Source organism: Felis catus, chromosome C1 (genome assembly GCF_018350175.1).
Source record: "Felis catus isolate Fca126 chromosome C1, F.catus_Fca126_mat1.0, whole genome shotgun sequence".
Lineage (NCBI taxonomy): Eukaryota > Metazoa > Chordata > Mammalia > Carnivora > Felidae > Felis > Felis catus.
This window is the reverse complement of record NC_058375.1, coordinates 194,790,991-194,816,293: the sequence shown is the minus strand read 5'-3', so window position 1 is coordinate 194,816,293 and position 25,303 is coordinate 194,790,991. Positions and strand designations below refer to the sequence as shown.

Genomic DNA, 25,303 nt, shown 5'->3' with positions numbered 1-25,303 from the left:
TGCTCTTGGTCTCAACAATAGTCTCTTCCACAGCTTTGGAAAAACATTAGTCCTGCAGGAAATCAGTTAGCCTCTTGCTACTTTCATTGGCTTTGCAGAATTTACTGATGCTGCGCCCTTTCTTTTTTGGGCATGTATCACTTTTTACAGCCCTTTCTTTTCTGGCTGAAAGGAAAAGAAAATTTTTGTTTTATCTACTCCTTTTTTTCATCGGCAAGCACTAATTCAACATTTACTGTCCAAAACATAGCATTGGACAAGATACATATATGTAGGAAAGTCAAAGAATTCTTTGGTGAAGGTAATATATATATATATATATATATATATATATATATATATATATAGTTTATAAAAACCTCCTAAGTTTGGAAGTGCACTAAAATAGACTAGCAGGATGTACAGTGACTCTCTGAGCATTGAAATGTAGATTAGCAGATTGATCAGTTACATGTGTTACAAAATGTACTAGCTGCCACAAATATATTCTGCGATAAAAACCAATTTAAAAGGAAACAGGAATGAAATATCAATTGCTCATAAGGTTCAATTTTAATCAGAATCACTGCTTTTATTCTTGATTTACTGCTTACTCTGTTTTCATTTTGACCCTAGAAATGTGGGCATTGTTTGATAACGTGACAGATTCAGCACAGGAAATGGAAACATCAGGAGGGAACAAAAAAGAGCTTGCACAGGAGGCTGGCATTTTGAAAATAAAATGTTTATCACAGCAGACTCAATATATTTTTTTTCAGCTCTTCACCTGCATTACTAATTTAAATATGTTAAGATTAGAGGACACCTAACTCCTGCTTTACATTCTCTTCCTCTTTCCCAAAATGTGAGCATCATCTAAGGTTGGTAAGACTCTTCTGCTTCAGGCCAGCATCCTTGTCGGGCCTGAGGTAAAGGGCACTCATGAACTAGAGAGCCCACTCAGCCATTCAGTATTTGTTGTCTCTGTGCTGTAGGAGAACTCTAGTACGTACCACATGGGATACAAAGTGTATAAGATTGCCAATTTTCCAGAACTTTCTAATTAAGTGGCAGAGGAGAAATGGGGATATAAAGAGCCCCATTTTGTAGGCAGAGTGATCTTTTTGTTTTTTTAATTTTTTAAAATTTATTTTGAGAGAGACAGAGTGAGGGGGGGTGGGCAGAGAGAGAGGGAGGGAGAGGATCCCAAGCAGGCTCCCCACTGTCAGTGCTGAGCCCAACACAGGGCTTGAACCCATGAACCATGAGATCATGACCTGAGACAAAACCAAGAGTCAGACGCCTAACTGACTGAGCCACCCAGGTGCCCCAGGAAGAGTGATCTTAAAATTCTCAGAGTCTGATGCTACGCATGGAATAAAGACTAAAGTCCTTCCCAGAGCTTGGGTGGCCCCATGTTGTCTGATCTGCCTGTGCTGCATGCACGAAAGTCCCCTGTGTTCCAGCCACGGTCCTTTGTACTCCTCTTCTCTCAGGTTGGAAAATTCCATATTCAGTTAATATTCATGCATCATTCAGTCAAAGCTCACTCGTTACTCTTATTTCCCTTAACAAGTTCAAAGTCTTGTTCATAAGCTGTCTCAGCACAGTGTGTTTCTTTTTCCTTGCACTTACTGCTGTTGCAGTTTTATAGCAATTTGAGATGTTTATTTGATTAATGTTTGTCTTTCCAACTAGACTGTGTGTATCATATGAAGACAGGGGCCATATTGCTTTTGCCCATTATTACACGCAGCACATAAAATGGACCCAGCATGTCCATAGTTTCTTTAAAAATTTGAAGGTACACATGGATGGATGGATGGATGGATGAATTAATGAAGGAATAATTGAATGAAAAATGAGAAAAGCACAAGTAAAATGCCATTGTAACTTAGAGAAAGGAGGGAATGAAAATTACATTAATTATCCACCATCATATGCCCTGTGGTTAACTCTAGGAAGATCATAAATGATTTCAAGGAGGAGGTGGAATTTGAATTGGATCTTGAAGGATCTTTGAGTTTGGCCACATATGTATTACAGGTGAAGGTATAGTTGGAGCAGTAAGAAATTTCAAAGTGTGTATAATGAACAGTGAACATTGATTTACGTTAGTATATTTTTGCAATGTCCAACATACACGGTTTTCTCCTAAAACTAAGGGAGTTTTTATATGAAGGAGAACTTAACCTAAATAAAAATACATATACATAACTATGTACATACATACAGATACAAATATATGTATAGGTGTATATTTTTCTTTTTATAACATCACTAACAGTTTATGTAGTTACCCACATCGATCTAGTCCCCCCATGATCTTCCCTCAGAGTATGTGTAGTTTGAATACCATGAAATACAATAGAGTCTAGTAAAAAAAGCTCTGGATTTGATATTCCATATTTCTAAATTAAAGTGTAGCTGAATATGTTATAGATGTGAGCTGAGACAACCCCATCCTTCTGAACCTCAACTTTTTCATCTGTAAAATAGGGAGAACAGCATCTCCTGCACAAGGTTTGTAAGAATCAAAAAGCACTCTATCCATGATATATACTTGCATTATAGCCTCACATATATGTTTTGAAAAAAAAATACTGGAATATCACATCCCAGAAGGCAAATAGCACACTTATAAGATGTATGAAATACAGATTTTTTTCTCTAGGATCTTTTGTATTACCCCAAATTTCTTCAGTGAAGTGTAAAATAATTTAAAAAATTCCTTTGCAAAAATTCCTTTGCATTACAAAGTGCTACATGCATGACCCAACTGTGAATTTTTTGTTATTGTTCATATTCTCTAGTTGTTTGATTTATATTTTATTACCATCCCCCACTCCACCAAACCTGGTTTGCAAACTCCTTAGTAGAAAGATCCTGTGCTCCTACTTATTTACTTTTTATTTCTTCCAGAATATCTGATCTCATATTGTGCCAACGGCAGGTGCACAATGAATGCTCACTGAAATGAATAGGTATTATACCAAAACCTCTTTGTAAAACCACTTGTGAGGAGCAGCTGCTGGGGCAGCCAGAGGCACTCAGTCAGGCATCTTGGCCATCACGCCTGTTCAGGGGCAGGTGGGTGACTCGGGGCCTCCCTGGCAGGGGCACGGCAGCCCTGGTCACTGTCTTCATCTTCTGCCAGCTCAGCTGCTCAGTGTACTTGTCAGGAAAGTACAGCTCAATGTTTAGAAAACGTAATAGTTTCTTAAAGGAATTTCCTGTAGTCTGATTTGACCTAGATTACTCAATTATTTATCTGTAAATAGTTGGACCATTTATTACTTATTTCTTAATACATAACTGTATCAGTTTCCTGTTAACTGCTGCAACAAATCACTACAAACTTCATGGCATAAAACAATAAATATTTATTATCTTACGGTTCTCGAGGTCAGATCTAAAATGGATTGGCAGGGCTGTGTTCTTTCTGGAGGCTCTAGGGAATCATCCATTTCTTTGTCTTTCTGGCTTCTAGAGGCTGCCCCGTTCTGTGGCTCATGGCCCTGCATCACTCTGACCTCTGCTTCTGTTGTCACACCTCCTTTTCTGACTCTGACTTTCTTATCTCCTTTTTTCACTTATAAAGACCCTTATGATGACAATGAACCCACCTGGGTATTCAGGACAATTTCCCCCATTAAAAGATTCCTAATTTATTCACATTGGCAAAATTGTTTTGCCACATAAGGTAACTTATTCATAGGTTCTAGAAACTAGAATGCAGGCATCCTTGGGGGTCATTATTCTATCACCATAATGTACCCATCACCACCACTCATACAAGTTCATATTTGTTCACAGAAGTAAAACACAACCTGGGAAAAGATTCCATGTTGGCTCATAGACATGAACACTAAGCACTGTCTTTTCTCACTCATCTGTCTTTGCTGAAAATCACACAGGTCTGTAACCTGGTTTATACAATTGCCGTGGTCTGACATTTGTATTTCCAGAGAAAAGATTGCAGGACATCATTTTCCCTACAACAGGCATATTCTCAGGTGACTATTCACTCACCTCTTTCTGTCTCTTGCCCCGGAGAGCCACATTGCTGATGTTGTTACTCTCCCGGAGGGAGTCCACAGTGTCTCCATAGAGCAGCTTGATGGCCCTGACCAGCCGGGCACAGGAGCGGCTGTGGTGCAGGTAGCAGTGAGGGTGGCAGTAGTCAACATGGGTGCAGATGAAGCTTTGCTGATTGCACAGCAAGATCATGACCTGGAACACAGACATCACTCAGATTCAACCAGGAAATCGGGGTTGAAACCACAGTAATTTACCAATTCCCATGAGAAAGCAAAGAGTTACAAGCCTTTATGCACTTGGCTTCTTTGATTTCTCCATTCATACTTCATAGAAAGATCTTTTCGAAACAATAAAAGGTTAAGTGACATTGAAAAACCAATTATTGTGGACTATATGATTTCCAAATATTTTCACATGAAGATTCTAAACTTGAAACACACTAGTTTTTCAGCTCTTATGTTGTGGACGGAGCCAGATTAAAGAGTATAAACTTGTGAGAAATTTTGTGCCAAAGGATTTGACTGGCCTTTGACAGCTGTGGGATGTCTTTAACCCCAGCCTGCCAATGTGGAATTGAAAACACTTCTGCATCTTCTACCTTGGCCTATAACCTTCAACTGAGCCTGAACCTGACTATAGAGCTTCATTTCTTCTCTCTATAAATTAATTTTTCTTTCGCTTTTGGGCTATTCTAGCTCTTGTGCCTTGATCTGGCTTAAATCCTCACATCACCTGGACTTCCCCAGTAGGGTTCCAGAAAAGAACTCAGTTGTTTTAAAGGATATGGTTATTTTAAGATAAGGAACAAAGGTCTCTGAGTTTGTAACTTCTTAAGTTGCCTTTCTAAAAAGGCAATAGCATTCCTACGTGCACAAGGCTAGTCAAATATGCATAGAGTAATCTTCCGAACGGTTCTATCCTTCATAAAACCAGTTCCCGCCCCAACACCTAACCTGTGAGAGACCATGTGCCATATGGGTTGGAGAACATTAAGTAAGTCCATATGGACAAGGCCAATCAAACCTACCAGGTAGGGCTGCCACACATTTCCTCAGGAATAGCGGCCCTGCTTACTCAAACTCAGATAACAATATTTCACATTCCTCAAAGTTAAAAAAAAAAAAATAGGTGTTGCCTGAACAGAATATCCAGATTTCTCTCGAGATTCACTTAACATTCCTGATATTCCTGTTTATACTGGTACAAAGCAGGGCACATATAAGAATTGTAAGGTTTCCCTTGTTATTCTCAAATCTGGCTGTTAAAGAGAAATACCAAGAAATTCAAGCAACAACAACAAAAACCAAATAAACAAACACACAAATGGACTTTTGCTTAGGAGATTCTGATTCAGTATAGAATTTCTAGGAGGTGACCTAGAAATCTGTAGTTTGAAAATTATGCTCAGGGATGTCTTTTTGATAGATATATTTCTAAGGTAGTCCCCAAGGATCCCACCTTCTGGTATTAGTGCCTTTGTGAAACCTCCTCCTGTGGAGTATGGGCTGGCCTAGTGACTTGCTTCTAACCAACAGAATGTAGCAAAGAGGATCAGATGTTACTTCTGTAATTAGATTGTGTAAAATAGTGGCTTGTCTCTTGTTACCGGACTCTCCTTTACTGGCTTTGACAAAGCAAGTTGCCATGTTGGAAAGGTTCATATGGCAAGGAATGAGGGTGGTCTTTGGCCAACAGCCAGGTGGGAACTGAGGCCTTCAATCAAACAGTCCTTTAGTAACTGAAATTCTACCAACAATCGTGTGGGCTTGGAAACAAACTCTTTCCCAGTGAAGCCTTCAGATAAGACCCCACTCTTGGCCAATACTTTGATTGCAATCTTGTGAGAGAGCATGAAGCAGAGGATCCAGCTAAACTGTGCCAGGATTCCTGGCCCATAGAAACTATAAGCTAATAACTGTGTGTTGTTTAACACACACACACACACACACACACACACACACACACACACACGCATATTAATACATATATTTGAATATATATATTTGAATGCCTGAGATTGCATTTAATACAGTGAGGCAGTCAGGACCTGAAAGGCAAGATGTGGAAAGGGCATTTACTGAGGTGAGCACAATATGGGCACATGCCACATTTTCCTTCAGGCATAAGTGGCCAAGAAGCCAGGCAAAGCTTTAGGCAATTTCACAAGAGCTGGGAGATAAAAACTGGAGTTCAGAATTGCCAAAAGGAAGAAGAATTGAGTGGACAAGATCCGTAGAGAAGGTAGTCTTGGTGCTGGGTGACTATTTTCCTTCTAGGCATTTGTTGATTGAATAGCTAAGAAGCCAAGCAGGAACCAGCTGACAAGCAGTATGGAGATTTTAGCAGTGTCACTGTAATAGGGAAGCAAAGTTGGAGTTTCTGACCCGTCAAGACCGGAGTTAGTTATAGGACACACACCAGACTCACATTGGAATACTTGATACTAGGAGGTATGTGTTGGAGAGTGGGGCAAGGGGGAGAGCACCACTACAAGTCAAGTCCACTTAGTCCTTGATTGCACTCAGGTGATCTTTGCTGTCTGTCAAAGTATAGGGTGAATCCTCTCTGGAGGGAGACAGCATCATCTGGAACCTCTATAATTCTATAGCTTTTTAAAATTAATAAACTTTATTTTAAAGCAGTTTTAGGTTCACAGCAATAAATTTAGCAGAATGTACAGAGAGTTCCCAAACACCTGCTGCCTCGACACATGCAGAGTGGACTTCATGATCATCATCTCCCACCAGGCTGAATGTTTATTATAATCAATGAATCTACACTGACACATCACTATCATCCAAAGTGCCTAGTTTACATTAAGATTCACTCTTGGTGTTGTACATTCTGTGGGTTTTGACAGATCTATAATGGCATGTATCTATCACTGTGCTTCTATAATTTTTCACCCACCATAACTGGCAAACTGGCAGTCAATGAAATCACTAGGCATATCAAGGAACAGACCAAGAGAAGACAGTAGATTCACATATTGGAGTTATCAGTCATGGACTTCAAGTGTGCATGATTCAAATAAAAATTAAAAATATTTTAACTGAATGATAATGAACATATGATATATTGAATCTTGCATGATAGAGCTAAGCTGTTCCTAAGGAACATTTATTGTTTTAAATGACTATTTAGTGAAGTGGTTGGAGATCAATTATCTAAGTATCTATATCAAGAAGCTAAGGAATCAAAACACGTTAACCTGAAAGAAAGTAGAAGGAAATAGTAAATAGGAGGAATTAGTGAAACACAACTCAGACATTCCCCAAATGACAAAACCAAAAGCTGATTTTCTGGTTAATAAAACTGACATACTTCTGGCAAGACTGAAAGAGAGAGAGAGAGAGAGAGAGAGAGAGAGAGAGAGAGAAAGGAAGAAAGAAAAGGTATAACCTACCAACATTAGAAACAATAAAGTTACATCATTGTAGATCCTATAGAATTTAAAAGGACTTTAAGAAAATATTATAAAAACCTTGCTAATAAATGTAGATATTTGGATTAAATTAACAAATTCCTAGGGAAAAAAAGTGCCCAAACTGCTTCCAGAAGAAATAAAAAATCATATTATATAAGTTGAGTTTGTAATTAAAAACCTTCCCACAAAAAAAATGTTTAGATCTAGGTTTCTACTTAAAGAAGAAATAACACTGGTCTAACACAAATACTTCACAGAAAACTAAAAGCATTACTGAAGGAAATTTAAGAGGTAGGACATAAATTGAGAGATAGACCACTTTATATAGAAGATTCACTGAGTAAATATTTCAATTCCTCAATTTTAAATGATTTTTATACTCAATATAAGGCTGCTTTGAAAGCTTTTTAATAGAAATTAATAGGTGATTTTAACTGGAAATGACTATAGCCAAGCATAGAACAAGCCATCTTGAGGAAGAACAAAGGTGCAAGATTTACCTTTATATGAACCAACCAAACCATAAAATGACAGGGTACGTGACATATAAAGCCAATTACATGCATTTCAAAAACAGACAGAACTAATCTATGGTGACAGAAATTAGGCTGGTGGTTACTATTAGGGGAGGGGGGGTGACTGGTAGAGGGCATGTTTAGAGCTTCTAGAGTGGGACCATGTTCTTGACCTGCTGGTGGTTACACAGATAGTCACTTTGTGAAAATTTATTGAGCTGCACACATAGGTTTTCTATGCTTTTCAACATGTACATTGGACTTCACTAAAGAGTTTACTTTAAAAACAGCTGCCTCAGAGAGTCTTGAAAATTAGGTTCTGGGGATCACTTGCAAACATTTCTGGGGCTCAGCCAGTTGTGATGGCACAGCACTGTAAACTGAGGAGCGTCATGTACCAGCCAGCCCTTATCTGACTCTACCAGGAAGTCAGATTAAAATCACAGAAGGTACAGTCCATATAAGATCACTGACAGTGCAGGAAGTATCCCACCAGGTGTGGATCTGATGTTATGCTTCCTTACCTTTCTCATTCTTTCTCATGGCCAGCTCAAACCTTGAACTCTCTAATCCATGCCCAAAGCTTTCTTGAAATCCACCCCCCCCCGCCTATGACCTCTGAAGTAACCTTTGAGGTGTGACCTTTATCATCTTAGATTCTCCACGTCCTGGTTTACAGTTAGATCTATACAGTTACAAGACTGACACCATAACCTTGCTCGCAGCATTTGTGGTAACCTGTATCAAACTGATGGTGATGCCTTGTCTGTGGTACCCAGGCTGTCTTGGTCACCAGCCTGGTCTGGTCCCTCAGGATTTTCCCTGACTTACGTTGACCTACAAGCCAGCCATAACAAAGAACCTTTGGTTTTTGTTAAACTTAAAATGGAACACAGTCCAATAGAATACCAACCCTAGTGAGAATTCAGAGGTTCCTATGGTTTTTCTTGGAAGTTAAATTAGATTGATAGCTTTAGTGTACTCTTTTGTCCTCACTCCATAGATCTTTCTCGATACCAAAGAAAATTGATCTCAGGTCTGTCTCTGAGATTCCTACTTACGTGAAGCCATGACATGCTCCTGTGGTAATTTTCCTCTGTGCCAGCAGTACTCATTCCCTCTGGCTCGATGCTGGGCTCACTTGCACTCCAAGGACTCCCTTCTTCAAAAGAAAAATGCCAAGAAAGGTTATATTGTTCAGTCTCTATGGAGAGCATGTTGGTATGGTAGAGTTGTCCATGCTTTTGAATCCTAGGGCAGACTACTGTGGCCCAGTGGGTTAACAGGGCATAGCCTTGACTTTAGTGGAGGAATGTTAACAGGAGCTGTTCCCTTCACCACCAGCTGAACAGGCAATTGCAAAGACATTTATGATCTCTGTTGTGATGGCTTCCATTTTGAGACATGGGAGCAGGGAAGAAACAGAGTCAAGTCCTTGAATTGCTGAGATGAGCAAGCTATTGGTTGAGTGTGCCCAAATCCATTCCAGACTGCCCAGACCTTGCAGGTGTAGTTACAGAGGGACACCAAGCAACCTGCAGTGGCCATATAGCGTGCTGCTGTCTCCTCTGCTGCTGTGACTACGTCTAGTGCCACTGCTCTTGGTACCACCTGGCTTTGCTGTTACAGCTACTTCAAAAATGGACGGTGCCTCAAAAAAACTAAGGGAATTTGTAAGCCATTGTGGCCAATCATGGGTAATCCTTTTGTCCAAACTCTTCTCTGTGGAAAAATATGGAGACATTTCTCAGGAATTCACTACATAGTAGACCACACAAGAAAGCTTCGCCCTCAAATCTAAAAGCTTTTCTGGGTCATTTCTATGATGAAACCATGCCTCTAGCCTGCCTATTTTGATCCAGCTGGTCAGGCTAAGTCAATGAATTCAAGTAATTAATTGAAATATTTTTCCCCCAAAACTAATTGGTGACATTCTTACAACCTCAGACCCGTAACAAAAGAAGTCACAGGTTTGTTTTTTTTTTTCTATTGTCTCCTTAAAAAAATAAGCCAAATCTTAACTAATGCATAAATTAGCTGTCTTCAAAGGTGAGGGTGGATAGGTATAGAAACAATTCCTATTTAGACTCTCTTTAATTAGATACACTCAGCTTCTATTTCAGTAGACTTGATCGACAATTCATCCACATATCCTGACTGACTTCTGAAACAACTTGCCTAGAAAGGGGAACTTTCTGTTTTGCTTCTCACGGGACTGAATGGCAAAGAAAATGTGCTTTAAATTTTACCTGATAGCTAAATTCCAGGCAGCTGGTGAGTCTTATCTGCATACTTGCTCACTCTTTTCTTGTTAGTAAGATGATCGTCAGGCTCATTGGACTTGCACATTTTGGAGTTCAAAAGTCTCTTTGGATCCTACAGTGACAAACTTCATCTCTAGTCCTTTGATTGTATTCAGAGCTCATGCTCATACTTTACAATCATCCCTTAGTTTATCTTTAAAATGTCCCCTCAGAGTAGGCGAGGGGGGCATAGAATTATTCCCACTGCACAGTTGGAGAAAACAAATCCCTGAGTTGCTAACTGACTTGCTGAAGGTCACTCACTGTCAGGTCTAGACAGTCTTTCCCCTCTGATATATAATCTGAGATATATATATATATATATATATATTTTTCTGTGAAATAGACGCTTTAACATACAGAAGAACTTTAGCTAGCTGCCCCCAAAGGATTTTCTACATTTTGCTTTCAAGGTCCTGATCAGAACGGAAGTGCAAACATCTGGATTTCAAAAATCTGTCCTGCCATTAAAGTGTTTTCTTCCCCTAACGTATACTGTATATCCTCACTGCTCAAACTGTGGTTCCTGAACCAGCAGCATTAGCTTCACCAGAAAACTTGTCAACGGTTCCTACCCGAGACCTGCTGAATTAGAATCTGCATTTTAACAAGCCTTGCAGGTGACCCGTGTGCACGTTAAGGTTCGAGCAGCCCTGCTCTAAAGGGTGGCATGGTTTTCAGACTGAATGAGTGGTCTAGCCTGTGGCTCTGCTCTTCAGCTCCTGATGTGTAAGAAAATGGGTTTCAACTATTTCAGGATTTGGGCCCTGTCTTCCTACCCCCCACGTCCCTGCGCACCCCACTCCTCTATGTTACCTAGGTCAGTGACAGTGTCCCTGCTCTGGGACAGCTGCAGCTCCTGAGCCTCGGACTCTGAGTCCTGCCGTGATAACTTGCTGCTCTTTAAGCTGCCGACTCGGCGAATGCTGGACAAGGAACCCCCCTTCTTCACCTGGAAACTGCGGGTTCCTTTAATCTGGAGCAGGCGGGAACCTCCTATCCTGATCTTCCTGCTGGGAACTGTATTAAAAGAATAAAATAGGGCTTTTTCCCCCTTAGTTTTCCCCAGCCAGTGTTAGATCCAAGCTCTCCCCAACTTGTCCCTGAACAGCGTCCTCTCTTTCGGCCGGGATGAGCAGCATGTCTGCACCAGGAGCTCCTCCCAAGCCCCAGCCGGGTCAGCCAGCTTTGTTAGGCAGCCAGGAGGCTGGGTCCACCAGGAAGGGCTGGTGCAGCTTCTTTCTTGGGCACATAGCTCATCAGTGCTGGGAACAACCTGCTGTCTTTCTGGCCCAGGGTTCACAAGCATGAGTGTGCCCTTGTAGCAGCATTATCTAGGACTGTTAGCACATTTACAGAACATCATTCCTTGATTCGATAGAACCACAAACCATTGGTTTTTGTTTTTCTTTTGAAATGGGACCTGCAGAGTTATGTGAGTTATGCAAACCCCTTCATGTAAACCCCTTCATTTTGGAATACCTCATTAAGAAATAAAAATAAGAGGCGCTTCTCTCTCCAACAGTCAGCAGCGGGTTCCGCTCAGCTCCTCAGCAAAGGCACTAAAGGATCTGTTTTCACTGGTGTGCTTTGGGTGAACATGAGTGTGAAATAGTTCCATTTTCAATGCACCTAGTGATGTCATAGCATCCTTCCTTCAGTCAAAAGGCTGGGTGGGATGTGAGTCCAAATGATGCAACACCCTGAGCCAACCTTACAGTCTATATGTACCAAGAAGAACATGCATTATTCATCTTTAGTGTTCTGGAAAAAACAGTCATCGGTGAGGAAAATAGAAGGGTAAAAGAAACACGTTTAAACTTGAAACCTACTTATTTTTTCTTTTTTTTTTTTTAACAAAACCATCCTTATTTCCCATACTCATATACAGTCTACTTCCTTTCCTTTTGGAGTTCTGGTGTTGTCACACATTGATTTTAAAAGGGCAGGATAAAAAAAGTTTTCAAAGCTTAGTCATTATCAGGAAGGGGCCATTATTTTTGTAAGAAGATTTCCTATGAATTATTTAAGGCATAGGTATTATTTCTTAAAAGTTCCAATCAGGAAGGTTGCATTTTAGTCTTGGGTTCTAACTCGCAGGAGAGTATGTGACCATGATCGAGCTTGTACAGCTCTACAAAATGGTAATTAAATGTATACTTTCAATGCCAAAAAAGGAGCCTATAAGAATTTCTGTTGAATAATGTGCAGTGTTTAATCTCTGACTTAATCTTGCGATTGAGAAAGACTAAAACCATCACCACTGAGCTGGCAAAGGCCTCGTGGAGTGCCCTGAACACATCTGGATAGAATCTTACATCTGGATAGAAACTCTTGCTGTGCAGTTGATTAAATTCCACAAAGACTATGGACTATAAGGCTCCTTTTTAATTGTAGCACAGAATTCATCCACTGCATTTTTAAATATTATTTTTAGGCTTAATTGAGGCTTTAATGACCTACCTGAAATACATCTGAAATAGAATATTATTATCACTTTTAATGACTACTAATACAATTTCATACCAAGGTAGATTAGGAAGGAGAAAACAGACTTAGAGAGATTTTTCTTTCTTCTTCTTTTTTTTTTTTTTTATAGAGACACTGTCTTGCGTTCTATGATTTCATGATAACTTTAACTGTACAAATTTGGGAAAGTAACCCCAAATTAATGTGACCTGAACGAAATTCAATTTTGAGAACCTATTCTATACTACCAAAGATAATTGGATATATCCTGTAGCAGAAAAAAATTAGCACTCAGAATTATGGCATGGATTATTTACAAAGGACACAGTAGTTAGAATTCAGATTTGATTTTGGTACCTGAAAACCTTTAGTAGAGCTTGTACAGCATTGAGTCTTAGCCTTTACTTCCATGAGAACATGAACTAGTGGGAAAGTGAAACAAATACATCTAAATTGGATAAAACATCTTTTCCCTTTTCTCTCATCTCACATTAAATCCACGAGCAAGTCCTGCTAGCTTCACACTTAAAATTTCCTAGGATTTTGAAAGCCCCATTACCTATTCCCTGGACTATTGTAACTGCCTCACTGTTCCGGCTTACATCCCCTCCCACAGCTTGACTCATCTTTTAAATTCATAAATCGTAAATACACATATTATATCACTTTCCTAGTCAAAACCTGCCGACAACACTCAGACACACTCATACAAAATTAAATTTCTAACCATATCTACATATCCAATTTTATGCCCTTTGCCTAACCCCATTTCCTGCCACTCTTCTACTCTTTCTATAGTCTTCTACTTCAACTCTTTCTGTTGCAACCATGTTGGTCTTTTTGTCCTTCTTCAAATGTTCCACGTTCATTCCTGCATCAGAGCCTGGCTCTCACTGTTTTGTCTGCTCAGAAGACTCCTGCCTCAGCGCTTTGCATGACTGGCTCCTTCACATCATACAGGTCTCTGCTCAATGCCACTTTCGGGGTCCTTCTCTGACTACACTCCTTCCCACTCCAGGTCACTACCAATTCTCTGACCTTCATTTGTTTTCCTTGATACCATTTATCATTACTTGAAAGTCTAGTATCTTATGTTATTCCCTGTTATTTAGCTGTTTGCTAATATAAACTGAAATACATGTGGGACATTTTTCCTGTTGGATGCCATATTCTGGGACCCTGGAATAGTGCCTGGCATATACCAGGTGTTCAGTAGATGATTGTTGAGTAATTAGACACATCGTGGTGTCTGTATTTTGGAATACCAGTCTTCGTTTGTATTTGGAATGTGGGTAAAACGATGGGACAGACCTTGCTTGGGGATTTTAGGCAGACATTTTAGTTTGAGGATTGTTTCACATTTGTTTTCCCTGGTAGAATCTGAATTGTCCTCAAGTTGTTTACTTCAAGAACAACATTTTTAGCTTTTATAAAAACAGATGGCATAAAATTTTAAATAAACTTTTAATAATATCATTTAGCAGAGTACTTATGACTTTAGCATCTGCTATCAACTTGTCAAAGGATTAAGGAATACTTAGGAATCTTCAAGATTTTGCCAACCAGTAAAGGACGTTTTATGAATATGTTCTCATTTTATTTATAGTTTCAGTTTTCTGCTCACTTCTTAAACAACATTCATATATTAACGTAGTCATTCCATGAGGAGAAAAAACACGAAGCATTTGCGGTTTTGAACATCAAAGGAAATTTACATAAATGATAAACGTGAAATTAAAGTGTTCTTAAAAATTAATCTGATATTTTATTTTTTAAAATGGCGTAGAATTTACTCTGTTCAAGTTTAACCATGTCCATATTAGGAATATTTATTTCAGCTACTTTAAGTAATAATTAGCATAATAACTTTGAATAGGCAAAATAAAATCCCCTTGGGATATCTTTAAAAATGTAAGTTTTTCATCATATGCAGTTAACATTATCTGAAAAAGTAATAGTAGAAAAATATATTGAGTTGATACTCCTTCATGCTCAAAAATTGCTAAGACTTGGCTAGTAAATTCTTGGTTGACCATAAATTCAATACAATATAGTTATTATTTGCATTTGAAAAGTGTCATGACAACAATCTGATCTTAAAATATTAAATTTTTTTCCAGTGTATAGCCATTTCTTAGAAAATTTTAAAGATTTTCTGTTTTCTCTATCCAGGGCTATTCCTTCCTAGATTCCTTCATTCCTTCAGTTATCCAACATTTATTGAGTCATTGTCTTTAGGATACCAGAAAATACATAAATGCATAAAATCGTGTTTGACTCTTAACAAATGTACTGATATTCTTTTAATTGAAATTCATTAGAAAAACACAACGAAGGGTGGTAGAGTTTAAGAAATAGCCAAAAAAAAAAGTAGCAAAATCAGAGAAGTTAACAGTTTAAGGATCCCTTGAAAGCAACTTAAAACTTGGTAATCTTTAGCTTATATTTAGAATTTTCTGCGGTTCTAGTCTGTACACTCATTATATTAATAAAACCTACCACAGTGACAACAATTATTTATCCTATACCAAATCTAGGTACCAGGTACTACGTTTATGCTTTGCTCGTATTGTCTCATTTAAAGCTTTCAATATCACAATGTGGTAGGTGTTAATAACCTAATTTTACAGAGCAGAAAACTGGCTTAGAGGGTCAGTAACTTGGACAACGTCATACAGCTGGTTGTTATATTTTACCATTTGAAGTGCATATTTTCACATTTTCATATATCTGAAATTGATATTTGTGTTACAGTTGAGGCCATCTTAAGATCACTAGTGCCAGGTAGCTGTCATGACACGTTTGCTATTGCTTATGTCCATGTGAGCATCTAAAGCACCAGCAACAAGATGTACAGAATGGGTGCCAGAGTGTCTTTTAACACCAGGGAGTCAAATGGTAGTTGGGTGATGGAGTGCATGTGGTGGTAAGTCAGATGTGCTTGGCAACATTCTTGAAGGAGGTATTGAGTATGAGGGTAGGCTAGTTTCGTACAAACGCATCTTGGCTCAAGTACCTAGCACCAACAGCTTTACTTCCTTTACAGATCCATTTAATGGTGTATTATTAATATTCTAATGACACAGAGGACATTATCATATAGAGAAAACATGGACACTGACAATTCTGAGTTGCAAAGTGATTAAGAAATTGGAACCTGGAATTGAAGATAGTTTAGAAAGACTTTAAACCATTTATTCTATTTATACTTTCCGTTTTCTTTGGCTGCACAAGAATGATATATATTAATAATAAAATTTGACATCTAATTAAGTCTGAAAGTCCTCTTTCTTTAAGAGTTAAATGGTAAGAAAGTATTGCATAAGGGCTGAATTGGAAGTATTGTTTCTTCCTTATTGGTACATGAAATAACGGTTCATCTGATGACTACCTGGTGGCATCGGTAGGGATATGGAGAGTTGCTGAGCTGGAATTACAATCTGAACTTCTCCGACTGTCGAGTCCAGCTGCTAACTAGCGTGGTTTCCTACCTCATTAAGTGGACACAGTACTGTATGAAGCCAACAGTTTTGGACTTTGGGTGCACAATTCTGTGGTTTAGACCCCAGGTCAAATATCCTATGAGAAACACTGAAACAGGAAAAAAATTCTTGCTTTCCATACCTTTCTTCTCCTCGGCACCTGCATCTGATTTGAGGGTGTGGCTACTACTGTGGAGGGAATCTTTTGAGTCTTCATTTTCATCCAGGACCCCAGCAAAGCTGATCTTCCTCTCATATCTGTGCCGGTCCAACTCAGGATCCAAACGAAGTCTGCAGCTCTCTAAGTCCTGCAATGTTAGTGAGGAGTACATGAATGCTGGCATCTCCTCAGCGCTGCGTTGGTCTTGTGGTAAACCTCCCTCCATTTTGAGTTGCACACAGCTGAATTTGCACAGAGCCAAATTCTTCTTTATCTAATGCCAATTTCAGGTTGTGGCCAATAAACATATTTCTTGAATTAAACAAAAAACTTCTCTAACTCATAGTTTTTCCCTTTTCTTCATACTTTAGCTTCAAAAAGCACAGACCTTGTTCCAAATCTAGAATTAGCTTGCTCCCCTTCTAACACTTTGTCCACAGTTTAGCCTACATCTTTGGCATTCATGTGTTTATTAAATGATTATACACTGAGTGTACTGAATATGAACGTATTATGTACTGGGGGATAAATAAGAAATGGTTCTTGCCCTAAACGAACTCAAAATCCTGAGACAGAGACTCAGAAGGGAAACAAAAGATAAATTCCTAGACTGAGAGAGTGAGTAGGAACTTAGAAATCAGATTTGGAGGAGAATAATGGACCCCCACATATGTCTATGCCTTAATCCTTGGAAGAGGTAAATATGTTACCTTACATTGCAATAGGAACTTTGTGCATGCTGATTTAGGTTAGAGATCTTGAGATGGGAAATTATCCTGAATTAGTTAAGCGGGCTTGGCCTAATCACACAAATCCTTAAAAGCAGAAAGCTTTTCCAGACTGTGGTCAAAGGAGAATATAACTACGGAAGAAGAGTGAGAGAGATGCCAAATTACTGGCTTTGAAGATGGAAAAAAGGACCATGAGCCAAGCAATGTGAGTTGCCCAAGAAGATGGAAAAAAGGCAAGGAAAGAGTCTTCTCTAGAGTCCCAGAAAAGAGTGCACCTTTTTTAACACCTTGACTCTAGCCCAGTAAGACCTGTGTGAGTCTTCTGATTTCTAGAAATGTAAGATACAATGTTTACACTTTTTTAAGTAGCTAAATTTCTACAGAAATAGAAAATGAATAAAGAGGTGATGTTGGAGTTTTGTCCTGAGGACTTAAAGTTGGCTCAGCAAACAAATGGAAAAAGGCATTTCAGGCTTAAGAAATCTCATATGTGAGGGCCAGAGTCTCAAAATACTATCAGGCATTAGAGATATTTCTCACTCTCTTCTAGAAGGACCTCAGGATTAGAGGGGTTCCATGACTATCTGCTTGTGAACAGAGTGAGCCGGTATCCTAAAGTAAGCCTTGGGGAGGGAAAATATTTTGTAGGAGCTTGGTCAATGAGGCCCCCAATTGAAAATTTGACCTGTTCTGTGAATGGAGGCTTATTCAACCAGAAGATCATATTTAATTGTTAGCTGTAAAACACTCTCGGAGGAGGTAATAAAGGAAAACTATATAAAATGCTAATTTTATTTCTATAGAGCATTTTCCTCCCAAATATGATGTAAATTCTCAGATTCAACTAGATATGGAAAACAAAAAAATTTAAAAAAAAAACTAGTTTGCACCAAAATTAAAATCTAATGATTTTAATTGTTATTAATAAATGAAACTTTAGACTCTACATGTTGTTTCTTCTTTTCCTTTTGATTAAGAACAGAAGTTACATTTCAGTACCTAGAAAATTACATCACATCTAGAAAAATAAAGGAACTACATAGAATCTATTTGGCATTGTCAAAAAATATTCTAGGAATACAATTGCTTCTCTGAAATTAATCCCTTTTAGAAAACAAGTAGAAAACCTAATATATTTTCAATTTTGTTAGCCAAACTTAATTAGATACATTTCTTACTTGGGACAAAAAGTAATGTAAAAACTCTGATTCTCAAAAGCAGTTCCAATTTCTTCTTTTATCCATTTGTCAAAATCCCATCTATCTTTCAAAGCTACATTCAAATGTGACCTCTTATAGAGATGTTCTTCAGGTCTTTCCAGCCCCTTCTATGGCCAACCATGGCCCTTCTGCCCCCTTTTCATGGCCACTCTTTGTAGCCGGGAAATAATTTTTTATGTGTTGGTTCTCCTGTTTCAATATAATTACCTCTGTAACCTCCCTATTCCCTTTCCTGTAACTATCACACCACCTTGTTCATAGTCTTATTCTCAATAAACATCCATCAGTTAGCCTTGGTATATGTGAATTGTGTTTTGCTTCTGATTTTTTAACTTTAGGAACATTTGGAATCCAGCAATATATTTTTCATAAGCCAATTTGTTAAATTCCATCAGCACATTTGGCATAGCCTCTAGCAAAATCTTGCATAAAAGCATCCAATATGTTGCTTTCTCTAATGAATGAGTGTAGACAAGAGACTTCCTTACTGCTTTTTACTTTATTATGGTGGACTCATCTATCCGTTGGAGGAGAATTACTTGTTTTAATTCATGTTGCTTGGCCAGTGGTTATTGGTTTCACTAATTCAGTTGGTAAACATTTGAATAGACCAGCAGTTTTATAAACAAAATTCTCTATTCAAAAATGATTTCTTTATTGTTCTCAATATTGTTTGAAAATTAACATTCAGAAAAAATTTGATTATTATGCTATTTTGATTATAAATCTTGTAACAAAGCTATTTTTTCTTTTTCTTTTTTTAAAAACATTATTTGTTAGTATGGCTTATGAAACAATGAATAAAAATGCTACCAGAAGCTCTTAAAAAAAACAAAAAAAAACCATTATTTAAGTTGTATCTAGGGATCTGAGAAAAAATTAAGTTGGTAAAAACGTACTTTAATAATTTTTAAAAGCTTTTGATGTCATTTTGCCTTTTCTTTCACCTCTATGCCCCCACCAATCCAGTGAGTGGTCTCCTGGGATTTCCTGACCCTCTCCAAGAAACAACTGTGGATGAACTAATTAACTTTTATTTTAATTATTTGTACTTCAGATTCTTTTGATTACTCTCCCAACAATTTGGGTATAACTAGGACTTCTTCAAACAGATATTTTGCACGAAAATCCCAACCATCTTAGAAAGGGTCTTATGGGGCGCCTGGGTGGCTCAGTCTGTTAAGCGTCCGACTTCGGCTCAGGTCATGATCTCGTGGTTCATGAGTTCAAGCCCCGCGTGGGGCTCTGTGCCGACAGCTCAGAGCCTGGAGCCTGTTTCTGATTCTGTGTCTCCCTCTCTCTCTCTGACCCTCCCCCGTTCATGCTCTGTCTCTCTCTGTCTCAAAAATAAATAAACGTTTAAAAAAAATTAAAAAAATAAAGAAAGGGTCTTATGGCAATTTCTGACAAAAAGACTTTTTTTCTTTTTTCTTTATTTCTTTTTCTTTTTTTTCTTTTGCTTTATTTTTAATTTTTTTTTAAATTTTACATCCAAATTAGTTAGCAGATAATGCAACAATGATTTCAGGAGTAGATTCCTTAGTGTCCCTTACCCATTTAGCCCATCCCCCCTCCCACAACTCCTCAGTTTGTTCTCCATATTTATGAGTCTCCTCTGTTTCGTCCCCCTATCTGTTTTTATATTATTTTTGTTTCCCCTCCCTTATGTTCATCTGTTTTGTCTCTTAAAGTTTTCATATGAGTGAAGTCATATGATTTTTGTCTTTCTCTGACTGACTAATTTCACTTAGCATAATACCCTTCAGTCCCATCCACATAGTTGCAAATGGCAAGATTTCATTCTTTTTGATTGCCGGGTAATACTCCATTGTATATATATACCACATCTTCTTTATCCATTCATCCATTGATGGACATTTGGGCTCTTTCCATACTTTGGCTATTGTTGCTAGTGCTGCTATAAACATGGGGGTGCATGTGTCCCTTTGAAACAACACACCTGTATCCCATGGATAAATGCCTAGTAGTGCAATTGCTGGGTTGTAGGGTAGTTCTATTTTTAGTTTTTTGAGGAACCTCCATACTGTTTTCCAGAGTGGCTGCACCAGCTTGCGTTCCCAGAAAAAACTTTTTTTCTTGATAGAAAGTTTATGTCCCGATTTTCTTCCATTCTCAAGCCTCAGATTCTAGAATATCCATAGCATCTCATGTGATTATTTTACTACCTTATACTTTTATTATTTCATATATTAGGGTGGTTGTTTTTTTTACTATTATTAAAAATGTTACTGAATTAAAAAAAAATCTGAAGATCCATAAATACTCTTGCCAGAGGCATTTTGCTAAAATAATATTTTAATTTTATTTAATAATTTAATTTTAATTAATAATTTAATTTTTAACAGCTTCTGTTTTGGTAAAACAGTTTTATCATACTGATTTCTTATAGTAGGTTGGAAGGTAACTTAAAGGGTGTTTTTTTCTTTTTGTTTACCATCAACTGTTGTTAGATTAAAGAGGAGAAAAATCTTCTTCCCATTTATTTTATAAAGGTCACATCTCAACATAATGCATAAATCTACCTTTGACAATGAAAGTCCTAGTATATTGAATAAAAGATCCCTGAGACCTTGTTCAGGGCGATATAGCAGTGAAAACCTTCCTCTCATTGACTGAATGACCAAAGGATCATTTAGCTTAATTTCTTGCCATTTTCTACTAGTCTGCCAGTTGGTTATACAGTAATTTTTAACAGATCTGGTTGACTTTTTAAAAATGAAACTTGTTATAATGACAAGGGACACTAAACTATAGCTTTGTGGAGTTGAAAGGGAGAACAAAAATAACTGAGTAAGACTTTAAGATTCTTATTTTCAAAAATCACAATGGATCTAAATGGGGACCAAAAAAAATTTGAAAAATGAAAAGTAGATGTACCACCATGCTTTTATGAAGGCTTCAGTATAATTAAAATGTTGAAAAAATAACACCAGTAGAGGCCTTACAGATCACATATTTCATCCCACTTGGCTTCAAGCACATGTGCTGGCCTTGATTTGATTTTATAGAGTAGTCTCAATATAATAGTCGAGGTGACATTCAGAAAATTAAAGGCCCAGGTTAATAGGAAATGAAATCAGGGCAGTAAACGTCCCTTTCTGACATTCAGATAATGTAGTTTTGCAGTCCAATGCTGGTATGTTTCTGTTGAAAACATACCTTTTACCCATAAATGTTTCCAATGTAAAAATATCCATTTTATGTTTCCGAGTGTGAGGAAACAGGTCTTCCAGACATTGGAGAACCAGAGGTAGAGGCAGTGCTCAGGGATAATAGCATGGATTCTTTTGTTTTCTCCCAGGGATTGGGGTATGGCCTTGTTCATGCCGAGTCTGGTCAAAAAAGCAGGACTGCTGGTGGAGTGTAAAATTGGCTAATGTAGAAGCACATGGATCGTGTAACAATTTTTCTGGTAGAGTAGTCTAAGTCTTGTGTAAAAAAAATAAATAAATAAGAGAATTTGTCTGGTTTCTCAGCTCTGGCTGGGCGGTGCCTGTAATAAAAGAACCACTGGAAACTTGGTGCCTATTAGAGGATTAAGAGCCAAGGAAAATCGGCTCTGACGTGTGCCCATCTCACATACTCTGTGAAGACTCCTGGTCCTTGCAGAGTGTTGGTATACTCTGCTAAACAAATCAGGCCCCAGCGGTACAGGAGTATGATGTGTGTGCATGTGGGTATGCGTGTGCACACGTGCATGTGTGTGTGTGTGTGTGTGTGTACAGTCTTCTTCTGCCCATCCAGATCCATAAGAAGTACTGTAGTAATAAAAGTGTATGTTTAGAGATGTCTACGTGCTAAATACTTAAATAAATTTTTTTCCCCATAACTTAAATGAGAAAACTCATTGGAAGCACATTTCTACAAGGATTTATGAGCAGTTAGATTTTTATGACAGAAAGATTCTGCCAGTGATTTCTGGAGAATGCTGGTCATAAAACTCCTCATAGTTTGCAGAGTAAAGGAACTTAAAGGCTTGTGAAAGAAGATTCAAAATGAAGTCAGCATTGCTAAGACAGTCACTCAAAATAGAGGACAGGATATTGAGGAAGTAAGGCCTGTGTATGTGTTCTGTTTTAGTCTCCACAACACCATGAAGTTTTTACTTTTGTCAATTGCCATTTGTCAACTGCAACTCCACCACCTCCTGGTACACACCCTTCTCCTTTGGATTAAAATAGAGATAATGTAACACCTGTTAGCTAAATAGCCAATCCTGCAGTAGATAGCTTCAACTCAGCCAGCACCAATCATTACGTCTTTTAAAACAAGTTTTGTAATCTTGTGGCTTTTGCCTTTATAAGCCCACTCACGATTCCAGTTTGGAGCACACATTCCATTTCCGTAGACCCTGTGTCTTCCAGATGCAGTCTCTAAGACCTCAAAGGAATGCTTTTGTTGCTTTATAGCCTCTTGTTGTATTAGACATTCCCAGCATAACTGACAGCGATCAGTACAATGTTGGACCCAGTGGTGTTACCTTCAGTGATTTCAAGGTCAATTTCAGAGTTATTACCCTTATTTTTTGTAATAGAAAAAAAGATTTTTTTCTTTTTATATATGAAAATCCCTTGGTTGAATTTTTAAGTTATATGATACATTTGGCCATTGAGCATTTGAGGAAATTGTGGTTACTCAAAACCTAGCCACATGTCTGGCCTCTCCAAGTAACCTGATTATTAACACACATGCTTGACTTACCACCAGAGGCTCAGTGCGTGGTCTGGGCAGGCAAGAAAAGGTTTCTCGAAGGAAGGTGGTAATCTCCAGGAGAAGCTGGCACGCCGCCATCTTCAAGGCAAAGGGGCAGCCACACTTAGAGGGGTTCACAGTACCTATGGAATGAAAGAGTTCCTTCCTAAATAAACAAATCAATAAAACATACACAGAGGCACGGTTTGATGGACAAAGCTACACATGTGTAAAATCAAATTGCAAATGAGAATGTCACCTATACATGTCCAAAATGAAATTGCATATGAGAATGTTACCTATACATGTTCAATTTACCTATTCCTTTTAGCATGATCTATGCATTACCATATACCTCTCTCTTCCTCCATTTTGTAATTCTATAATTAGTATTGTTTAGTATTAAGATATCAATCAATATGAACTAAATTATTTTCCTTAAGATTCATAGCATAACATAACACAGTCCACTAAACTAGAAAGCCTTTTAACAAAAACAGAAATGGAAAACAGTCTTGCAAGATTTTCACATTGCTAATTTAGTCAGATTTAGACTGCGTACAGGGTAGTGAACTACTTTTGGGACTACACAAATCTCACCACCTTATTTTGTGAGAGACATCTATCTTGAGGGCAGTGATGTTGCTTCCAATTTAGCCCAGATGTGTTTCTGCAGCATAGACAAGACATACTTGGTCTCTTGTATCATACACTTTATACAAATTGGCCTATCATATTAAAGCATAGCTACACTAGAAGTATAAAAATATTCTCTTTTATTCTGAAGAATATCAGTCTTTGGATGAGTAAAATGTTGCCTCCATAATAGATCTAACAATGGATTTTACTATAGAGGCAGATAATGGCCAAGGTGACACCATAGAGATGTTTTAAATTCTTAAGATTGGTTCTCAGATACATGTCACTAATCCTACAGAAATATACTGATTATTTATCAACATTCAGAAAAGAAGACCAAAGTAATGTCAAGTTCTCCCTCTCAAATTAGAAAGAAAATAGTTATCTATTTGAATCAAGGCATCAAGCAATCACAACTACAGATCAACATTCCTAAATATCTTTGTAAAAGATTTCCTGTGTATTAGGCTTTCTTAATTGAATAGCATGTATACATTATGGCTTAGCTGAGAGAGGGTGGAAATGATGTTCTTTCTGAAGATATGTGATTTCCTCATGAAAACCATTACTTTTTCTCCAGAGATAGTATGTGGCTGGAGACACGGCTTCCTGTTAAGAATGGAAGAGACAAAGTCCTCTGGAATTTCTAGATGGATATTTACTGGAGCCATAATTATCTTTTATTTTACTTACTAATTTTTTTAAGTTTATTTATTTATTTTGTGAGAGAGGGAGAGTGCATGTGGGCTAGTAGAAGAGGGGCAGAGAGAGAGGGAGAAAGAGAATCCCAAGTAGGCTCATGCTATCCACACAGAGTCTGACACGGGGCTTGATCTCACAAACCATGAGCTCATGACCTGAGACAAGGTCAAGAGTCAGACACTTAATGACTGAGCCACCCAGGTACTCGAGCCATAATTACCTTTTAAGTGCAAGATGAGCTATGTACTGACAAGAAAGCAGAACTAAACCAGACATTTCAATCTTCTCTTCAATGGAGGCTATATAAGCCTAGACTAAATTGTTTGGATGTGCAATAGTTTTTAAGAAATGATCAAACACTACATATTCAGTATAAACTTCTGGATCTTGTCCTGAGATTATCATCCAGATTCTTCTTGTCAATCCTGTAAACAGTGAACTTGGTCTTAGTCCAGGCTCTCTTGCAACTATCATCTGAAATGTTTTGTTAAAATGAACAATGATTGAGTCCTACATGCTCTCATCAAAAACCCAAGTACCAGGCATAACATATTGGTAAATGACACTTATGTGGTCTCATGGAGATTAAAGCTCATTTTGGGCTGTGAGGATGTATCCATCTAATGGTGCTTTAGCTCATCTGTGTTCTGAAGGACGCTTAGGAGATCCAGGGCAGTTTGGAGATGTCTTCTGGTGGGTCTTCACTAGGTTCTATGATTGCTGGATAGTCCTCAAGTGGTCTTAAGGCCAGATCCAATTCTATTCTCCATTCAATTATCCAAAGGCATTCTAGGATAGTCTAGACTCCTGTGAACTTGAGGGAATCTTTGGGGGCCAATGTTCACTTGGTAGGCTGAAATACTGATATCAGAATTTGGTATTTTGTTAGCAGCTAAGTCAAGAAAATTTGCTCTGATGTGAT

The 25,303-nt window shown here is 38.1% G+C and overlaps 1 protein-coding gene across 4 annotated transcripts in view; it reads right to left on the bottom strand.

The window, feature by feature from the left end:
* The window catches only part of UNC80 (unc-80 homolog, NALCN channel complex subunit), a 227,255-nt gene that overhangs the window by 101,015 nt on the left and 100,937 nt on the right, over positions 1 to 25,303 (bottom strand). For 2 of the 4 annotated variants that reach the window (XM_045034431.1, XM_023259652.2), the window contains exons 25-29: positions 23,050 to 23,183; positions 16,359 to 16,524; positions 11,082 to 11,285; positions 9,024 to 9,124; positions 4,012 to 4,212 (exon numbers count right to left, since the gene is read on the bottom strand). In XM_045034431.1, coding sequence (XP_044890366.1) covers positions 4,012 to 4,212; positions 9,024 to 9,124; positions 11,082 to 11,285; positions 16,359 to 16,524; positions 23,050 to 23,183 — 806 coding nt within the window. The remainder of the gene's footprint in view (positions 1 to 4,011; positions 4,213 to 9,023; positions 9,125 to 11,081; positions 11,286 to 16,358; positions 16,525 to 23,049; positions 23,184 to 25,303) is intronic. The other 2 variants (XM_011285519.4, XM_011285520.4) reach the window with 1 other exon arrangement.